General features: G+C 40.4%; 1 protein-coding gene across 1 annotated transcript in view; it reads right to left on the bottom strand.

Annotated features, from left to right (window-relative positions):
- The window catches only part of MID1 (midline 1), a 633,735-nt gene that overhangs the window by 81,702 nt on the left and 529,633 nt on the right, over positions 1-22,400 (bottom strand). Inside the window, exon 5 of the mRNA XM_024756998.1 lies at positions 10,055-10,150. Within this exon, the coding sequence (XP_024612766.1) occupies positions 10,055-10,150 (96 nt within the window). The remainder of the gene's footprint in view (positions 1-10,054; positions 10,151-22,400) is intronic.

Raw genomic sequence — 22,400 nt, 5'->3', positions numbered from 1 at the left:
CAGCTTAATCAAGATATGTTTTCATTGCCCCAGAAAGTATCCTCAAGCCCCTCTTCCAGTCAATTTTCACCCCCTCAGGTAATCACTGTTCAGATCTTTATCACCAAATTCCTGTAACATTTTAAATTGTGTTTATAAATGTAACATATACTTTACAACCACTTTAAATGCTTAACGGGACAAAATTAAAACCCTAACGAGGTAAACCTTCCCAAGTCTGTAGGTAGCTCTCAGAAATCTAATAGAAACTTACCAATGTAGTGAAACTCAAGTTCTAGTGAACATTCTAACGTTGGCTTGAAACAAACGACTTTATGCTTTCACCTTAAAATCAGAGGTCTAAAATAAATTACATGTTTCAGATTAGAATCTCAAAGCTAACCTGTCAAATTTCTGTAGTATGTCATATTGTCTTTAACGCTACAAACCCTTAAAATACAAACGTATGTTTTAGTCCTAAACTGTAACCCAAAATACTGATTCTATGCCTATTGTTTACGTTTTCATTTTTTTTGTTTTTTGTTGTAACATCACTCTCAAACTTCCAGGGGAGGAGGGAAAAAAGAACCTTATTTACTTAAGGAAGTAAACTGCTCATCTCAAAGAAGTTGAGGTTACCAGGTCAAGGATTAACAGTCAAAGATTTGAGAATAATTCACAAGACCTGAAGGCTCACTGGTTCTGCCGGTACCACTCATGTATACCCATTGGGCCCTCGCTATCATGGGTTGGACAGGGTTTCCAATTCCCCAGCAGATGGGAATGTTTCTGGTCGTGAGAGCTCCCGCTAGGAATTTTTAATCATGTCTTTCAACTCTATCACCTGGTTTGGGTAGCTGAGGTCGGGTAACCACTCCAGTTGCTTTACTACTTGATTGGATTCAACCCATTTCTTTACTGGCCGATTCTTGTTCCGTCTGGCTTCAAGTCATATTTCTGTGGTGACATTTACCTCAAAGGGCCATTAGGATATTGAAGTCAGGAGGTTACAGTAGGAGTTTGTCAAGTGGTCATTATCGTTTCTCATATACATTTGCATAAGGCCTACCACTTCTGCTTTCCCTACACCACAGTCTACACCTTGCCGTGGAGCTATACCCACTCGATACAGTAACCATCTCTTTCTAACACCCGCAAGAACGGACAAGGCACCATCTTCCTAACCTGGGTAAATAGATGGAAGGTATCCTTGAACTTAGCACAGCCTAATGCCAAGCTTGCCAAGTCAGAGAATTAGGCTACTATAATAGTTTTCATCACCTCATATATATGAACCTGCTGTTATATCTAGTGAAAATACTTTTAAAAGCATAGTAAAAGCTCTATCATAAATTCCTAAGCCAGGAAGTTACCTCACTTGGTTGTAAAAATCTTTGTGCTGGTCCTCACTGAAAGCCTTGTACGTTCAGGGGTAGCCTCAGGCTTTTTAAATAGCTGAATTTAAATTTTCATATTTCTGTTCCAAACAAAAAAAGCCAGTGCTACAATTGCGCTCTTGTTAACAAACATTTGATATGCATGACTCATCTATTTTGCTGGGGAGTTTCAAAATTAGAACAAAGCTTTTCAGTTTTCCCTACAACATTTAGCGATTAAAAACAGAAGTCAGTTGAATAAAGGTAAAAGATGATGTGTCCTATTTTTCTCATAATCTTCTATACAGAGATAATTTCAGCTTGATTATCACAAAAAGCAATTTTATATTGAGAAAAATAATTTCAACTAGATATTTTTTAAAAACTTTTATTGATGTATAGTTGATTTACAATGTTGTGTTAGTTTCTGGTGTACAGCAAAGTAATTCAGTTTTATCTATCTATATTCTTTTTCATATTCTTTTCCATTATGGTTTATTACAAGATATTGAATATAGTTCCCTGTGCTATACAGTAGGACCTTGTTGGGTTTTTTTCTTCTTTTCAAAAAAAATGTATTGCAGTATAGCTGGTTTATAAACTAGATATTAAGACCCAGAAACAAAAGAGGCTGGTTCAGTAACAAAATGATGGATTGATAGGTGGGATCACACTTGTCTCTGGATGGCAGGCACAGGAGCTATAATGGGACTCAGTTTTCTACCTGACAGTTACCTTCTCACCTGGGATCATTCCTTTCACACCTCTGACTGTCTCACCTGGATCCATCCAACTACCACCATCTCAAGTGAAAGCTGAGTTAGAACTATGATGACCCATTCTTATTATTCTTTATATCACACCAGAAACAACTCTGCTGCTCTAATCAAGCATCTAAATATTTCAAGGCAAGAAGGTTGTGTGTGGAATAGGGTAAGGGGAGACATGATAAAGAATTCCTGTGTTATGGGGAGAAACTACATTAAGATATGTCAGTAAAACCATGTCTTCGCTCTTCATTCCTAATGCTCAACCATCTGGCCTCCCCAATTAAGGCAGATTATTTCATATCTAAGTACTAGCCTTGGAAATCTGCATTGCTGAATTCAAATAGGTAAGAGGGATTTGTCTTCAGAGGCAGGTACACGTGATCATGCTCCAATACAAACCACCTGGTAGGAGTCTGAGTCTGACACAATAGTTCATTCCATCCAAATTGGAAAGACTATAGATGATAAAAGGTTTGGATCATGTTTTAAAAAAAGTTTCAAAGCTGAAATTTGGGAACGTTATTCTGAAGGTAATACCAAAGTAACTAAGCCTTATATTCATTCATTCATAAGATTCATCTCTTATTCCAAAATACTGGAAGACGTTCTACTGATGTCTTCTCATTAGTCTTCATGAATATAACTAAGAAGGAAACAGGATCCAATGCCCTTTATGAATCAATTTTTTTACGGCAAGAGCACAGACATTCAAGTATGTGTTACATACTACCTCAATAAACAAGTTAAATTTAATCTCCACTGAGAAAAGCTAAATTTGCTTCTTGAGTTGTCAATTTTAGCAACCTTGATTGAGTAAACTGGATACAAAGCCATTAAACACATGCAGTAGCCAAAAATGAATCTTCTCATGATTCAAAGACATGGAAAGATATCCCATGCTCTTGGATTGGAGGAATATTGTTAAAATGGCCATACTACCCAAAGCAATCTACAGATTTAATATGATCCCTATCAAAATACCCATGACATTTTTTCACAGGACTAGAAAAAATAATCCTAAAATTCATATGGAACTATAAAAGACCCAGAATCGCCAAAGCAATGCTGAAGAAAGAGAACAAAGTAGGAGGCATAACCCTCCCAGACTTCAGACAATAATACTACAAAGCTACAGTAATCAAAACAGCATGGTATTGGCACAAAAACAGACATATGGATCAATGGAACAGAACAGAGAACCCAGAAATAAACCCACACACCTACAGTCAATTAATCTTCAACAAAGGAGGCAAGAATATACAATGGGAAAAAGGCAGTCTCTTCAGCAAGTGGTGTTGGCAAAGTTGGACAGCCACATGTGAATCAATGAAGTTAGAACTCACCCTCTTACCATACACAAAAATAAACTCAAAATGCCTTAAAGACTTAAACATAAGACATGACACCATAAAACTCCTAGAAAACATAGGCGAAACATTCTCTGACATAAATTATACCAATGTTTTCTTAGGTCAGTTTCCCAAGGCAATAGAAATAAAAACACAAATAAACAAATGGGACCTAATCAAACTTACAAGCTTTTGCACAGCAAAGGAAACCACAAACAAAACGAAAAGACAACCTACAGAATGGGAGAAAATATTTGCAAATGATGTGACCAACAAGGGCTTAATTTCCAAAATATACAACAGTTCATATAACTCAACAACAACAAAAAAACAAACAACACTACCCAAAAGTTGGCAGAAGACTTAAATAGACATTTCTCCAAAGAAGACATACAGATGGCCAACAGGCACATGAAAAGATGTTCAACATTGCTAATTATTAGAGAAACACACATCAAAACTACAATGAGGGGCTTCCCTGGTGGCGCAGTGGTTAAGAGTCCGCCTGCCGATGCAGGGGACACGGGTTCGTGCCCCGGTCCGGGAAGATCCCACAGGCCACGGAGCGGCTGGGCCCGTGAGCCATGGCCGCTGAGCCTGCGCGTCCGGAGCCTGTGCTCCGCAACGGGAGAGGCCACACCAGTGAAAACTATGATGAGGTACCACCTCACGCCAGTCAGAACGGCCATCATTAAAAAGTCTACAAATAACAAATGCTGGAGAGGATGTGGAGAAAAGGGAACCCTCCTACACTGTTGGTGGGAATGTAAGTTGTTGCAAGTTCGGAGGTTCCTCAGAAAACTGAGAATAGAATTACCAGATGATCCAGCAATCCCACTCCTGGGCACATATTTGGACAAAACTGTAATTCAAAAAGATACGTGCACCCCTATGTCCATAGCGGCACTAATTCACAACAGCCAAGACATGAAACAACCTAAATGTCCATCAAAAGATGAATGGATAAAGAAGATGTGGTAGATATATACAAAGGAATACTACTCAGCCATAAAAAAGAATGAGATAATGCCATTTGCAGCAACAGGGATGCAACTAGAGATAATCCTACTAAGTGAAGTAAGTCAGAAAGAGAAAGACAAATACCATACGATATCACTTATATGTGGAATCTAAAATACGACACAAATGAACCTATCTATGAAACAGAATCACTGACATAAAGAACAGACTGGTGGTTGCCAAGGGGGAGGGGGTTGGTGGAGGGATGGAGTGGGAGGTTGGGGATTTTCATCTTGAATATTGGGGAGGGGTGGAGTGGGAGGTTGGGGTTAGCAGATGTGAGCTTTTATATATAGGACGGATAAACAACAAGGTCCTACTGCAGAGCACAGAGAACTATATTCAGTATCCTGTGATAAACCATAATGGCAAAGAAAAGAATGTATCTATATGCATAACCGAATCGCTCTGCTGTACAGCAGACATTAACACAACGTTGTAAATCAACAATACTTGAATTAAAAAAAAAAAAAAAAGAATCCTCTCCAGAGAAGATGAAGTTCTGTGTAGTCCAAGAGTTCCTTTTCTCCTTTGTCCTGAGAATCTTAAGACTTAAACTTAAGAGACCAATCTTTACCACAGTGGCTTCTCATAATCCAGTTTCTGAATGCCACCATATTTGCAGTATCACCTTATCCTTATTCCTGAGCTGTTTAACGAAGAGCCATGGATGACTGTGGGTTGTCTGATGTGGTTCCAGAATCTGACTCTAAATATACCTTGAGAACATTCTCACAAGGGCTCATGTGGGGTAGGAATCTAACCCTTATCTGCAAGTGACAGTGGATCACGACTTTGGACGTTCAAGTTGGCCCCTAGCAGGATACACGTCATCCAAGATCAGACACCTGTCCACAAGAAACAAACAGCACCTCTGGTGTTCGGATGGTGGTCTTAATCCAGTGGCTGTAGATGGAGCAACTGTCAAGGTTTCCATAGACAGAGAATGCTCTGACATAAAACGACACAACAAAATGAATTGAAACATAAAGGTTCATCTTTCTTTTAACCCAGCAATTTTTTCCTTATTTCAAAGTTTACATTTGAATGCTTTTTAGAGCTTGGTGAATGGCTGAAAAATTCTTTTACAGACCCGCATCTGTTTTCCCTAATCAGTTTTTACCATTTCTTAAGCTATTTTATTAAAATAAAAGAAAAAAAATAATTTAAAGACTTGGTGTGAAAATCAACGGCAAAAGGACACAAAAAAAGTGAGTATAAACAAGGCAAGATAAGCCAAAGGACTAAAAAGCTAAAAAGCCAGGACTTTGACGGGATGCTGGCTTAGAGAATGGCCTGCTAGGATGAGCTTGGGCAAGGACGGTGAAGTCAGCTGAGCCTTTATCTTCTCCAAAATGCTATGGCAATCAGACATCCTTTCATAGTTTTTCTCTACCATCTCAATGTGGATTTAGTCACTGGTTACCTGTAATTCCCAAAATGAGTATCTATTGCATATCCGGGTATTGTATTCCCCGTGAAAGAACTCGATTCTCAGAATGTGTGGAGAATATGATATCCGTCATTGATTCTAAGTATTTGCTTAGCTAATAAACTAGGTCCTCTGATTTTTAAAAGAAAATGGGGAGGGGGCTTCCCTGGTGGCGCAGTGGTTGAGAGTCCGCCTGCCGATGCAGGGGACGCGGGTTCGTGCCCCGGTCCGGGAAGATCCCACATGCCGTGGAGTGGCTGGGCCCGTGAGCCATGGCCGCTGAGCCTGCGCGTCCGGAGCCTGTGCTCCGCAACGGGAGAGGCCACGGCAGTGAGAGGCCCGCGTACCGCAAAAAAAACAAACAAAAGAAAAGAAAATGGGGAGGAAGACGAGATGATGAAGAGAAATAGTCCATATATGATCTAAAAATGTGAAGTGCTACAGCCGATCCAGATTCTGACCACTTTTCATGGACTCCTTCTACACCCCATAACTAACTCCAAACTCAACCCAAGGCAAGTTTCTATTGCATTCTTCCCTTGCAGAAAACGAAACTCCGGCTAAAACCCACTAATTTTTAAAATCCCACCAAATTACACAAACATTTCGTGGGAGTTGACCTGATGTTTCCTTTTCAATGCCTCTATCTCTGAGTCCTAGACTGCCTTGGCCTCATACCCTCTGTCCTCTAGTTTTAAAAAAATTTGGTACTTACTATCAAAAAGCTATTTCACTTGCTTGTTTAAAAACAAGCTATGAAAACAATGGGGATGGGGGTGGGAGACCTTCAAACTCTTTTCATTCTAAAGAAAAGCAGAAGTGAATCCCAGGAAGGAGGTGTGGATTTATAAGGATGTGGCATTTCCTCAGGATTTGGTGGGAATTCATTGATTTCATTTACAACAATTGAGAGTTGCCTCTGGGCTTTGAGTGTTTTTAGCTCCAGCTGGCACAGGGATTATTTTCCCCTGGAAGGCTCACACCCGAACACAAGGACACCTTCAGGCAGAGGAAAAGGAAGAAATAAGGTCTAGGAACCTAGGATGTGAACCAGGAAATTCTTTTCCACTGCACTGATTTAAAAGACTGTCATGCTGGTACCTAACAAATCCCACCACCTTTTTTGGAGCTTACTAGTGCTGGGACATCTTCCCTTGGATGTGTGATCGTCTTGCATCAAGATATCCATACTATTTTCCCAATAACCAAAAATATCATTTCCTGAAAAGAGTGAGGGATGCTAATTGTAATTGTGAAATTTACACAGCGTTCCTCAAGCCCTCACTAAACCTTCAAAACCAAATAAAGTTCAAACTCAGATGCAATGTTAAAGCCCACTGAACCCTCATCTCTCCAAAGCCAGTTCCTACTTATCCACCCTCAAACACTTTCTATTCCTATAGGATGAACTCCTGGCTTTGTGTACATACAACTCTTCATTTTTCCATCCCCATGCCTTGGTTTGCCCTGCAAGCAGTGCCTCTCCCGTGTCTCCACAGGCCCGAATGTTACATACCCTTGAAGGCAGCCTCACACCGTGTATGACCTCTCCCAGCTGAAAGAAATTTCTCACTTCTCTGAAATTCCAAAGTATATAATCCCAACCTCTCTCATGGCAATTCGTTTTTCTATTTGGTATTACTCTTTCATCTTAGTTGAGATAGTAAGCTCCGTGTGGGCAGGGTCCTTTCCACCTAGCACAGGGCAACACACACAAGGAGGACACTCCCCACGCACTAATGGAATGAACTAGTGCGACCACTTACCAAACCAAAGTAACTGACCTCGGACAGAAGTTGACACCCTCACCCAGAAATATGTGTTTAGTGAACACAGCTCGGAGATCAACAGTGTCCAGAACAGGAAGAGGAGAAAGTCAGGTTAAGCTAAATTATCCACATCTTGGAAATAAGGCAAAAAAGAAGACTGAGTCGTTCTGGTGTCATACTAGGGCGGACTCCATGAAACCAGCCTAAGGAAGGGGTCATCTGACTCTCCAGGCTGGGATGTAACGGAGTTTGACTTTCTATTTACTATTGATGAGGGCTTAGTCTCTGCAAAGTTAAATGTTAACTTAGAGAAAACTGATGGTATGCAACTCATTTTGCTCAAATGTAATGATTTTATTGCCCCTTAGGTCACCAACCAGTTTTGCATTGAATTTAGCTGTCTTACCCTAGCATCCTTTTACCTCCCAACCCCCATGTTTGTACGTATCGGTCTGTGATACGAATCCTCCTTTAAGCCAGCTTTATCATCTATGCTTATTCCTTCATCAAAGATTAAATGAGGCAGACCCATTTGATTATTATATGAGATGTAGATGCTCAATTTTTAAAAATTATACTTTGAGAATACGAATAACTATGAACAAGGGCACACGTAAAAATAGGTACTGCTGGTATCATTATTTTTTTACTTATAATTTTCTTTGATTTTTATCTAGAATCAACTTCCTAAGTACCAAATGTATTCACACACACATTTCTTTCCATTCCAAAGGATTTATACAGAAATAATAACAGTGAGTGGAATGAATATTCTTTACTCTTTGTCTAGAATAACTTCTAATGGCATGTACGTGTCTATTTGAAAGTCTGCCGCAATCAGTTCAGTAATACCTTTATTTTAAAAGCCTGTATGTCAACTAAATACCTAATCTTTTGAAATAAAAATAGAATCTGCTTGTAAATTTTGTGAATGACACATCTGTCTATCATTTGAAATTATTGAACATTACAGAATGTAATTTTACATGTTAGAATGAACAGCATTTTTGTAAGTTCAAGCCATACTAATATTGCATTAGGAGCGAGACAGTTGTTCTGAAATCACTAAAGGCCATAATAGAAACCAGACACTAATGCTTTAAGAAGTAACTAGCTGAAACTGAATGAAATAATCACCTAATCCATAATGCATTTGTAAGATTTTGCCATACAACACAGATAATTTTTTCTTTTCTTTCTTTCTTTTTTTTTTTAACTGAAGAGAAATAATTCTTTCTTATGGTCCTAAACATCAAATGCTATCACATCATAAAAATGAAATATAGCACATGGATCATTGCTTTGTTCATCCATTTAACTCTATAATACCTATTCACTTCACCCTATAATGAAAACATTATGCCCGTTCACTATTATTTACAACGTTGTTAAATCAGCAAGGCTCCAAATGCTCCCTCGAAAGATCACTGCCAAAATCGAATCTGTTCTAAGCGGAGGGTTAGAAAGATCTGGGTTCCGCAACTCGCCCTTGCCGTCAGTGCTGCCTGCATGCTCTTGAGTTAACCCCAACATGCTGCGGTTGTGGTCAATTTCATGGAAACATAGCTGACAACCAAGGTGTATTTAATACACACCTGTAGTGGGATGAATTGTATCCCCCCCAAGAAAAGGCATGTCCAAGTCCTAACCCCTGGTATCTGTAAATATGACCTTATTTGGAAGTGGGGTCTTTGCAGATGGAATCAAGGTAAAGTGAGTTCATACTAGAGTAGGGTGGAGCCTAATCCAATGACAGGCGTCCTTGTAAGAAGGAGATTTGGACACAGACACAGAGACACACAGGGAGGAGGCCACGTGACGACAGAGGCTGAGATTAGAGCGACACAGCCACAAGCCAGGGAACGCCAAGGATTGCCTGCATCCACTAGGAGGTGGGAAGAGGCATGAAAGGACGCTCCCCATGAGCCTTCAGAACGAGCAAGGCCTTGCCAACACCTTGATTTTGGACTTCCGGCCTTCAGAATGGCAAGAGAATCAATGTCTGTGTTTTATGCCATCCAAGTTTGTGGTGACTGGTTACAGCAGCCCTCAGAAACTAATACAACACCTTTTAAATAGTGCTTTTTTGGGCTCTTCTCTGTAAGAGTGATTCAAATCTACAAGATGAGGAAAGCTGGATCAGGGAGAGCTGTGATAGGAGCGGGGGCAGAGCAAAGCAGTGGATGGGGAGAGATTCTCGAAGGTTCTAGTTCCTTCTGATTTCATCCATGTTGGATATCTAGCTTCCGCAAAAACTCTGACTTTAAGAAGATTCCCATTGGAGAAATATAAAGGGTGAGGGTATAAAAACCGTGATCAAGCAGTTTTCATATGAAAAATAGCACACAGAGATACTCACCTCCACATGTTGACATGTTTGGATGAGTTTAGCCAAGAGCGTCTCCAGTTCCGTGTTCCTCTTAATAAGGTTGGTGAGGTTACTCTCTAAGTTTTGCTGTTCAAAAAAAAGAGAGGAAAATATTATTCTGCATACTTTTAATACTTTAGTATACACAAAATTACTCATACTCAGGAAAATGGATACACTTTTAAAGAAATCTCAATGAAATCTACACAGTTTCAAGTACTTATAGATTTAAACTGGATTTTGAAAAGTCGCAGTGTAAAAGATTATTTTCAAAATGTTCAGATCTCACTCTTTTTGTTCCTGCTTCCTGTACGAACTCAGGCATATTTCGCTGAATAATTAGTCATAGGTTATTTCCAGGTTATGAACGAGGGAGAAAAGAGGTAATTGGATTTCTAATTCCTTTACCTGAATCAGAAATGGCAATAATAGAAGGAATATATTCCCACATCAAATCAACTACTGTTGGATTTTTAGAATTTACCATCTTATGGGCAGGCTGAGGTCAATCCGTGGGACGAAGGTCTGAACTGTCCAGCTATTGGTGACACTATGGTCATTTATAGGCATTGATAAGAAGTCCTCATCATACACGTTTACTCATAGTACGTTTCACTGTACACGCTTCTGTTCTTTGCCTATCAACCTATCAATGCCAGATCAAATTTCCTTCGATGCTACATTTTTCACATCACTGTTCGCCTTAAGAATCTAGAACTATTCCCTGTTCCTTTAGAACATCAACATTTTTTGAAATTTAGTTTATTGAAGTAGAGTTGATTTACAATGTTGTGTTAATTTCTGCTGCTACATGCTCCACCGTTTTTCCCCTCAGGTCCCCACTGCCCCCTCGCTCTTCCCCCCTTCTCAGGTCTGCATTTCCTTTCATTTCTGATCCTCGGAGACTTTCCACTTATGTTTAAGCTTGGTTATTATTCTTTAAAATCCATTTTAAAATATTTTATCTGTAATTCTCATGTGTTCAGAATTCAGAGGGAGGTTTGGGGCATTATTTCATCTGGACTGGAAGATCAACAGGAAAATCTTCCATTTCGACTTTGAGACCCTCAAAGCGTCTCAAATATAAATATTTTAAGGGAGAAAAAGAATCGTTTCTCCCCCGAAGGGTGGGATACCACAAAAAGTCAGAGAATGAACCAGACAGAGTGATTTAGGTGCGACTTAATGACCTCATGTTTGCATCAACGAAAAACTTGCTTTCAAAGTTCTTTACCACCAGCACAAAAGCCAAATGTTTTTCTACTGCTTGAATTAAACAAAGTGCAACCCCTTTATGGCCCGGGACTAGAGAATAATTTCGACGCCTTCCATTATTCAGTGTCTTTGACTTAGATGTGACCACTTTACGGTATATTTATTTGTCAACTTCTTTTTGTATGTTCGTCTTAGGGAATCCTTTTACTTTTCTTTTTGGCTGACCCTTCAGAGCAGGAAATTACCAGGGAAATACATCACGAAACTGTTTAAAGTTCAACTGTCATAGGTACGACTTCTTAAGCTAGTCAGCAAGAGATCCAAATAAATATAATCTAACACATTTAGACTTTACAAACATCTGCTTGCTTTTCCCTCCCTTTATTAAGGATACATCATGTATAAAATCTGTTTTTAATCAACTAATATGCAGACTAAAGCCTGTGGTTTAAACACATTGACCTATCTAGATCCTTTGGGGTTATTCAAATTTAAAAAGTACAAGTGTTACTGAAGCCCGCAAAGAATTACCAAGTCACTTAGAAGTATAATAAAGGGAAATGAAGCTGAGAGAGAGACTTGTTTCCAAGAGGTACCAAAGGGACTGACAACACTTTTCAAGAGAGCCCGGGTAATGGGCAGGTAAACAAATCCAGTCCTCAATGAACCATGCATCCATAAGCTTCCACTACGGGGACTTCTGTGGAGTTTTCTCGAATTTAACTGTATCACTAACCTCGTGTGTGGTGATCGGCAGGTCCTATAACCCCTTGATTTTGACTGTGCCTTGTGCAAACGAGAGATAACATTTTTTGGCATCAGAGTCTTGGGACTAAAGTGGATATAAGTATCTACTTCCCTATGGATATCTAAGGAATTCTACAGAGTACCCCCCCAAAAAGTTCTAGTTTCCTGTTCTCACCTCGAAAACATCAATACATTTCCGTCTCCTTATGGAGCTGAACTTTGCAGAAGTCCAAGGAGTCAGGCATGAGTGGCCACACATGTAGAGTGAGGGGCCTGGGGCTACGATCCCGGTTGAATTCTCCTGGACAAATGACGCTTGGGCTCAGTTTTCCCATCCATGATGTGTAGAAACAATAAATGCACCCATTTATGCTACTGTTCAGGTCAGAGGAGAAAATGAAAACACACCAGGAACTATACAAATGCTTGTTGAAGAAATCATGAATTGTAGGGTGAAACATTGTTTGGTGTCAGTATCAGACACTACGGGGGGCCAACCCCATGCCTGCGGCAGTCACCGTTCTCAAGCTTGCTGGTGGCTTTTTGCTGCAAGTAGCTGTTCCTTTAGGCTCCAGGGCTTTTCCTGGCCCCAGGCAGGGCGGGCGGGGGGGGGGGGGCTGGGGAGGGGGAGGGACGTTGATGCCCCTAGGAGCAGCCCTCGTCCAGCAACTATTGGCAGTCGGTGGATGAACTGCCCAGCTTCCCCACCTCCAGGTGGGATCACTCTGAGTCGTGTTTCAGAAAATCTCCCGAGCGCCCGCACGGGCAGGAGCCCGATGCCCACAGCAATCACCTGCTCCTGACCATGCCCTCTTTCCGCTTCCTTTCCTTCTCTGTTCCGCCTCCCCTCTCCCTTCCAGATGCTTCCGGGATCACCGCCCAATTCGAATTCTGAGTCAGGGTCTTCTGGGAGAATTCAACTAAAACTTTTTCCATAGACGTCCTAATCTCTTAGTTTTGAGTATTCCTTCTTATGAGGAATAGCCAAATTAACAGAAGATTGTATTGCTTTTGAAAGATATTTGCTAATACAAGGGTTTGTTTTCTCTTCCCTCTTTCTAACCTTTTGTACAGATCACATAGCCTCCAAATTCCAGGCTCTAAACCAGCAGTGTCATTAGAAATACAGTGTGAGCCACAAATGGGAGTCACATCTAAAATTTTCTAATAGTCATATTTCTTTAAAAAACATTAAAAAGAAACAGGTAAAATTAATTTTAACAATATATTTGACTTAATTTCCAAAATATTATTATTTCAACACATAATCAAATATTTTAAAACTGATGAGCTCTGGTACATTCTTTTTCTTTCTTTTTACTATGGTGTGTGTTTTATACATATACCATATCTTGGGGTCAACAAAGCTTTTCTGCAAAGGGCCAGGTAGTAAATAGTTTAGGCTATGTTGGCCATATGCTCTCTGTCGCAGCTCCTCGATTCTCATGTTTTAGTAAGAAAGTGGCCATAGACAATATGTAAACAAGTGGGCAGGGCTCTGTGCCAATAAAACTTTATTTACAAAAACAGGTGGTGAGGGCTTCCCCGGTGGCGCGGTGGTTGAGAGTCCGCCTGCCGATGCGGGGGACGCGGGTTCGTGCCCCGGTCCGGGAAGATCCCACATGCCGCGGAGCGGCTGGGCCCGTGAGCCACGGCCGCTGAGCCTGCGCGTCCGGAGCCTGTGCTCCGCAACGGGAGAGGCCACACCAGTGAGAGGCCCGCGTACCGCAAAACAAAGCAAACAACAGGTGGTGAGGGAGATTTGGCCCATAGGCCAAGCTCCTTCCTGGGCCCGGGTACATGCTCTTCCCTCTGGAACGCATCTGCATGGCAGGAAATAATTCTACTACCAAGGAGAGAGCATAACAAAACCACAGTATGTGTTGAGTACCTGCTGTATATCATGGCTTAGTCCGTTCCCATTATAAATCCTCAAACATTCACTGTGGGACCAATTAGCATGGAAAACTGAATATTCATTGGAGAACACTTCTGAAATTGAATGTAGTAAATCAACTAACTAGTAAGTTCATTTAGCAACTACTATAGATTGTTCAAACAATGACTTCTACCCTTTAAGGCTTTTCTCACTGGTAGTGTTGAGTGTGAACCCAAGAAGAGGGACTTGACAGTTTAGAAGCATTCTGAAGGGATGCTATACCACTCCATTAGATCACAAGATCTCAGGGAAGGCCAATACTACACTGTTGAATAAACAAGCGTTTACGTGACTAGACAGTCTAGCAATTATCACTGACACATCTATTTCAATTTCTACCTAAAATCAAGTTGTTCCTAGCCTTAATTCATTGTCTCTCTCCCGCGTATTTTTTTATAGTACTCCTTTTACTTTATGAAGGGAAAGGAAGCCTTTGTTGAGAAAGATGAGGCTTTTGTAAGTGTGCGACTATTCGTTGTAATTCAACACGCCCCCTCCTGCCAAGCCATCACCACCAAAGAGGAATATAAATAATTCAAGATGGTCCTTCTAAAGGTAAAGGTGCAATGAGTCAGATTTCGTTTCTCCATATTAAGCAAAAGATTGGGTACAAGTCAAATTTGTGAAAGACAACATTGTAAAACATGTGTTACTTCAAGAGTGAGGCTCCCCTGCATACTTTCTCCGGAAAGGATGACTAATTTTTCCTGTAATTTTTGTTTTAACACATACACTTCTAATGCATTTTCATGGAGCCAGACTCAGCCTCCCGAGTTGATCACTGAACAATCATGGCAGGATAGCTGATTTTACAGCCCATCTCGATACAAGCCTTTAGGCATGGTTATGGACGCCAGCTGAGAGGAGTAATCCAACTTAACAGATGACCTTTGTACTTCTACATACACCGAGACCCAATCAAATAGCAAGGTAAGCAGACAAAAACACCCCTCATTTTAGCCTTTGGAGACCTGTACCTAAGGGTCAGATTACAGGAATGAATGACTTGTCATTGAGGACTACTATGAAAATGTATGCCTGAAACAGGAGATTTCAGTAATTCCTTTCGGGTTTGTCCAGGCCTAAAGAATGTTTGCCCTTATTCTGAAGTCAACGCTTCAGAATGTCTTTAAAGTATAATATTAAGTCTGGATACCTTTCAAGGCAAACACAGATCTGGCTTGTTCCATTCCATAATATTCAGAGTGACACTCAGGAACTGTGTTCATGGCCCTGACACCCAACACCGCCCCTCCAGCACAACCAGGATATGAACACGTCGAGTGCCACCATCCGTATTTTTTTTCTAACCAACTTTAATCACAATCCTTAATATAAAAACACACCCGTATTAACACATGCCACCTGCATAAAAGCATAAATTCTTAACATGTAACTAAACTCTTAAGATGTTTTAATTACATTGCAGGAATTTAAGGCTATCTTCAGGTTCAACTCATGACAGACCGCAAATCTGTGTGATTTATGCTGGTTTGATTTTTTAATGCCTTTTTTCATTGGTTATGATAGTTAACATTTCCAAATGCCCTGGCAAGACAGGTCGCCCAGGGAGCTTCAAAAACATAATAAAACCCAATCTGCATACAAATTTAAGTCTAGTGTTCCATGGACGACAATTTAAGCCATTTTGATATGCAATACTGTAGTTACCTTGTCAGGTTTTATTTGATATTTCTGTATTAACACCACAGAATCGGCACCATATATTTATAAATTCCATCGTCAGGAGTTCAGTGTTTATTACTGTCATCTGGTAGTCAATAATATACAGAGAACAATTTTTAAATACCGTTTACGGCCTTAGAAGAACTTTCAGATGTTAACGGAGATAAATAAATCTCTTAGTATAATTATATTCATTTAGTTGTGATTTTAGCAGATCCAGTGATGACTACTTATTTCCAGGTATTAGAGATGTGAGTGGCCTTGTTCATTCGTCATCCCTTGGCCCTATTTCTGCCTGTAGTAAGAGAGCTGAGCAACTGACCAATAACACGTTTGTCAGTTTTGAGAATCAATATTGAGTGAAGGGAGCTGGACTCCTAGGAGGCTTAAGGGGAATAAAAAGGGTTATTATGGGATTATATGAAATCATGTGTGTGAAACTTTTGAAAACTGTAAAGCACTATGGAATTTAAAGAATCTTTCATTCAATAAAAAAGGAAAATCTCGATTATTAAAAAAATAAATTGATCTCCTAAGAGAAATGTTCTAGAGAAAATGACTATGACTTTTATCATTGGAACATACGGGGAGCATTTTGTAAGATGACAGCATAGGGGTAAGAGCCATGAAGGTCCGATATGGCAGCCGTCCTGCAGTCTTCTTTGGTCACTGGCCCCAGTTAGGTTCTCGAATTTTCCTCAACCCAGCACTCTGGGCTGCCATAGAATTAGATGGTGGGGCTTCCCTGGTGGCGCAGTGGTTGAGAGTCCGCCTGCCGATGCAGGGAACGCGGGTTCGTGCCCCGGTCCGGGAAGATCCCACGTGCCGCGGAGCGGCTGGGCCCGTGAGCCATGGCCGCTGGGCCTGCGCGTCCGGAGCCTGTGCTCCGCAACGGGAGGGGCCGCAGCAGTGAGAGGCCCGCGTACCGCAAAAAAAAAAAAAAAGAATTAGATGGTGAAAAGATTATGGGACTATTGGAAAACACACTAATAGTAGTTATTTTGATCAAGTGAGAGCTTTCAAGTTGGGGAAATATTTAATCTCCTAAACCAGGGGTCAGCAAACTACAGCCCACAGGCCAAATCCTGCCTGCTGTCCCATTTTCTACGGCTTGCCAGGTAGAAATGGTTTTTACGTTTTTAAATGATTTTTTTAAATCAGAAGAAGGATAAAATTTTGTGACACATGAGAAATATATGAAATTCAAATTTCTTTGTCCATAAAGTTTCATGGGAACACAGATACTCCCATTCGTTGATGGTTTCTCTCTGCTTTTGTGCTACAATGACAAAAACTGAGTACTGGCCCTTTACAGAAAATTGCTGTCTCCTTGGGGAAAAAAAAAAATCTTAAAAAAGAATCCACGTCCTTCTTATTTATTAATACAGAGTATTTTCTCTATTGCTCCAAACCACTTAAAAATTTCAATGTAACTCAATTTGCTTAACATGAGAGTGTGGGAGTATGGCTAAAATTTCAATCATTCAGGTACTCAAAATTCTAAAGGAGAAGATCTTTCTGTTGGATACCCAAATAATTTTTAACTCACAAAAGAAAAAAAAGAGCATTAAATCACCGGTAAACTGCAACGTCTGAATAAATTCCTCTGCAACCTTTGCTCAGAGGAGCAGAAGAGTCAGACCAGGAAAGAGTAGGAAAGAATCTTAAGTTGGATCAAGGCTGCTATAGCAAGAACATGGTCGAGAGTGAGTAAAGAAGACAATGGGCATATATCTGGAGAAAACTCTAATTTGAAAAGATACATGCACCCCAATGTTCATGGCAGCGGTACTCACAATAGCCAAGAAGTGGAAACAACTTAGACGTCCATCGACAGATGAATGGATAAAGAAGATGCGGTACCTATGTACAATGGAATACCACTCGGTCACAAAAAAGAACAGAATAATGCCATTTGCAGCAACATGGATAGACCCAGAGGTTAGCATACTAAGTGAAGTGAGCCCGACAGAGAAGGAAAAATATCATATGATATCACTTATATGTGGAATCTAAAATGATACAAATGAACTTATTTACAAAACAGAAACAGATTCACAGACACAGAAAACAAACTTATGATTACCAAAGGGGAACATGGTGGGGGGGATTAATTAGGAGCCTGGGATTGGCAGATGCAAGCTACTGTGTATACAACAGATAAACAACAAGGACCTACTGGAGAGCACAGGGAACTATATTCAGTATCTTGTAATTAACTATAATGGAAAAGAATATGAAAAAGAATACACACACACACACACACACACACATATATAACAATCACTGTGCTGCACACCAGAAACTAACACAACATTGTAAACTGACTATACTTCAATTAAAAAAAAAGGCACAGCACAAGGATCAGTCAGTTCTTTCCATTCTGCAAATAAGTGTAAAGTGCTGGGTTCCGAGTACACCTCCAACGTGAAATTACTCATCGATTGCTGCTTCCATCAGTTTTCTTTTCCTCAGCATCTTCTTTCTTAATCATAAAATACACCTCAAAGGAGACCTTAGAGCACTGGATAATGAATGTCTTTAAAATCTGATATTGATGGATGCCATACGCGTTGTTTGTATATGTCACTTCAAGCTTTACTTCCTCCATCACTCAGAGATTGAATAATTTTGATTTTATCCCCTTTTCTCTGTCTTAAGTAGATGATGACATTGCCAGATACTCATTAACAAACATGTTCTGGCCTTTCTACTTAAATAGGGTTTTAACTGATACCATCAAACATTTTTACCAGACCTGAATGTCTCGTGGTGGATGCTTAGCCTTCGATGAATGGAAACATTTCTTTTTACATCTTTATTCTTAAGATACTGTGGGAAGACCAAATCTTTTTCTCAGCCAGTACCTATACTTCATGTTGAATGAAGTGAATATATCGAATGTATTTCAAGCTAAAACAGTTGAGTCTTTGATCTAATAACGTTGCACAGGTAACTATGATTTGCTTTGTTTCTACAGCAATTTTTATTTCCTCAAATTTTTAGGTTCTTCTGTAATTCAAAAAGATACAGGTACTGCAATGTTCACTGCAGCACTACTTACAATAGCCAGGACATGGAAGCAACCTAAATGTCCATCGACAGATGAATGTATAAAGAAGATGTGGCCCATATATACAATGGAATATTACACAGCCATAAAAATGAACGAAATTGAATTATCTGTAGTGAGGTGGACGGACCTAGAGTCTGTCATACAGAGTGAAGTCAGAAAGAGAAAAACAAATACCATGTGCTAATGCACGTATACGGAATCTAAAAACATGGTACTGATGAACCTAGTGGCAGGGCAGGAATAAAGATGCAGATGTAGAGAATGGTGGGAGGGAGGCTCAAGACGGAGGGGATATGGGGATATAGGTACACGTATAGCTGATTCACTTTGTTATACAGCAGAAACTAACACACCATTGTAAAGCAATTATACTCCAATAAAGATACAAAAAATAATTTTAAGTTTTAGAGGAATATGCCTTTTCTGGACCCGCTGCTGAAAACGAATTAAAATTCAATACATGGTCAGCTTTGCTCTTGAACTTGTGGCATCCCCAAAAGGGTTCATGATGTTCACAGAAGTCATATCCCCATCTGGGTAGTGGGAAAAGTATTAAAGTCAAGGGAGGTTACAATCTTCGGCTAAAAAAATATATAGATTAAAATTCCATTCCATCCAAAGTGGGTCTGGTCTGTTAAGAATTTACAAAATCAATGTTGTGCAAGAGAATTCCCCATTTGGGACAGCCTCGAGAATCAAAGAAGAATATGAAAGCATGGCATTGTTTCTCAGCCCTGTGTAACCTTCAAAGACAGAACCTTCCTTGGGTTTCAGGCGTCTGAATCTCAGATTCCTTGAATTCACTGCATCCTTCATCCCTCACTTCACCACCTTTACTTAGCCACTTCCTCTGCTTTTAGTAGGACTGAGGCTGTCTTTGTCCAATCAAAGTGAGTTGACTGAGTCCAAATTAAAGCAACATGAAAGTTATGGAAGGAAGGAAGCAAGGTGACAACCATCCACTGGGTGAGTGGTTCCCACCCTGGACTGCACTCTGCCCTCACTTGGGGGGCTACACAAATACCATGCTTGGTCTACACCCCCTTCCTAAAAAAAAAAAAAAAAAAAAAAACTCCTCAGGAGATTCTAACGTGTAACCAAGTGTGAAAACTCTTCCTCAAAACCAGGTGGCCAAGTAGCTGGATTGTGATACGGTGTACAAAAATTAATCATGTACTCAATTTACTAGTCTTACACTTTAAGAGTTATTCAGGATAAAAGGAATATTTTTGTAATGCAGCATATGTACATAATAAGTGCAGGAATAAAATTATATATAGCTACACTAGAACTGTGACTGTATCATAGGAAATCCCAGGAACTTTACTGAGACAGTGCTCTGCAGGGAACACTGACTATTACTGTTAAGAAATTTAGAGGGGGACTTCCCTGGTGGTTCAGTGGTTAAGAATCCGCCTGCCAATGCAGGGGACACGGGTTCGAGCCCTGGTCTGGGAAGATCCCACATGCCGCGGAGGAACTAAGCCCGTGTGCCACAACTACGGAGCCTACGCGCTAGAGCCCGCGAGCCACAACTACTGAGCCCGTGCGCCACAACTACTGGAGCTGCGCGCCTAGAGCCCGTGCTCCGCAACAAGAGAAGCCTCCGCAATGAGAAGCCCGTGCACCGCAATGAACAGTAGTAGTCCCCGCTCTCTGCAACTAGAGAGAAGCCCGCACACAGCAACGAAGACCCAACGCAGCCGAAAATAAAATAAATAAACGTTAAAAACGAAACTTAGAGGGCTTTTTTGACTTGAAAATATAGGGGGATGCTTTCTTGAATCATTCACGTATTCCTAATGTCTAAACATAATTCCTGAGAGGTTACCTCAGCTTATACTTTGAACAGTATCAGTAGCATGCAAATTTGGTTTGTTGATTTTAACAGTCATTACTTCCCCAGGAATATAAGAGAAGCAGACTGTAGATGTTCATAATTAAACAAGATTTTTTATATGGTAAATTAAAGATTTAGGAAAAAAAATTTAAGGACTCTGATGACAAAATCGTCTTTATTCCCGTCTTACCCCTAGGTTCTTCATGACCTTTTTTTTTTTCCCCTTAGATTCCATGTATATGTGTTAGCATAAGGTATTCGTCTTTCTCTTTCTGACTTACTTCACTCTGTATGACAGACTCTAGGTCCATCCACCTCACTACAAATAACTCAATTTCATTTCTTTTTATGGCTGAGTAATATTCCATTGTATATATATGTGCCACATCTTCTTTATCCATTCATCCGATGATGGACACTTAGGTTGTTTCCATCTCCTGGCTATTGTAAATAGAGCTGCAATGAACATTCTGGTACATGACTCTTTTCGAATTATGGTTTTCTCAGGGTATATACCCAGTAGTGGGATTGCTGGGTCATATGGTAGTTCTGTTTGTAGTTTTTTAGGGAACCTCCAATTCACATTCCCACCAGCAGTACAAGAGTGTTCCCTTTTCTCCACACCCTCTCCAGCATTTATTGTTTCTAGATTTTTTGATGATGGCCAGAGGCGATACAACTGCCTTGAGGATTAGAAACTCCTCTGTGGTTTAAAAGGTAAAATGCAAATGTCTGAAATGATGGAAACCACAGGGATAACATTTAATTCCTTCCATCTTTGCTTTACTATTGTTTCTTTGATGGATGGCCATCTGTCTGCTAGTTAAAACAACAACAAAAACAATCTGGAGAGTTAATTATTTAATTTGCAGTGCTTTGCAACAAGTTATTAAGCCATTTTCCCAGAGTTGGTTTGTATACACCTGACTAAAGACAATTTAAGGGTCATTGTATTTAAAAAATGAACTAACTCTCATTTCCCTGGAATATATTTTAATTTACATATACAGTGTTTTGCTAAAAGGAAAGACAAAGAACGAACGTCACTTAAAAAATGTTTTTAAAGTCAGTTGCTTTTAACCCAGTGGGAGAAAATGGTCCAATATTCAGAGAACTTGGAGGAGACTCGCCGGTTATAAGAATCATGAATTACGACGTCTCTTCTTGTCCTATCTGTAGAGTCTAGAACAGAGACCAGGAATTCCTGGATCCACAGCAACAGCTTCCCCAGGGAGCTGGTTGGAAAGGCAAATTCCTAGACCTGCTGAATCAGAAACTCTAGAGGTGGGGGGTCCAGCAACCTGTGGTTTAATAAACCCTTCAGGGGATCCTGTGAGTGCTAATGTTTGAGAACCACTTACACGAATGCTGTAACATCCTTCAGTGTGTGTGTCTGGGCGGGGAGGTGGTTAAACATTTTAAAGACAGGAAGAGCTATAGGTAAGTGATCCCCATACTGCTCTTTCCACCTTGCCTTTCTCATGGACACCTTTGGATCTAATCACTCAAGTCTCTGTCATCAGGCCCTATACTTGGGCTTTCCCCTGGTTCCTTGGTCTCCACTGGGGAACAGGAAGCATAATGGAAGAGGGTGCCAGCCAAGACGCAGGGACAAAGGAGGGCTGGAGAATTTTGGAGGTGGGGGAAGATGACACAACGTCATGGCAGGGGGCAGCTTTGGGAATGGATGTGCACCTAACTCATCCATGCTTTTTACCCCTTTACCATTAGCCATTCCAAATTGCTTTTTCTAATAAAAACATACAGAACTCAGATGTTCAGAATGTGCCAGAGGGGAAAACAACAACAGTCCTGGAGAAGTTGCCCTCGTGTA

This window comes from Neophocaena asiaeorientalis, unplaced genomic scaffold (genome assembly GCF_003031525.2).
Source record: "Neophocaena asiaeorientalis asiaeorientalis breed wild unplaced genomic scaffold, Neophocaena_asiaeorientalis_V1.1 scaffold812, whole genome shotgun sequence".
NCBI classification, from domain to species: Eukaryota; Metazoa; Chordata; class Mammalia; order Artiodactyla; family Phocoenidae; genus Neophocaena; species Neophocaena asiaeorientalis.
This window is presented reverse-complemented; position numbering and strand designations above follow the sequence as displayed.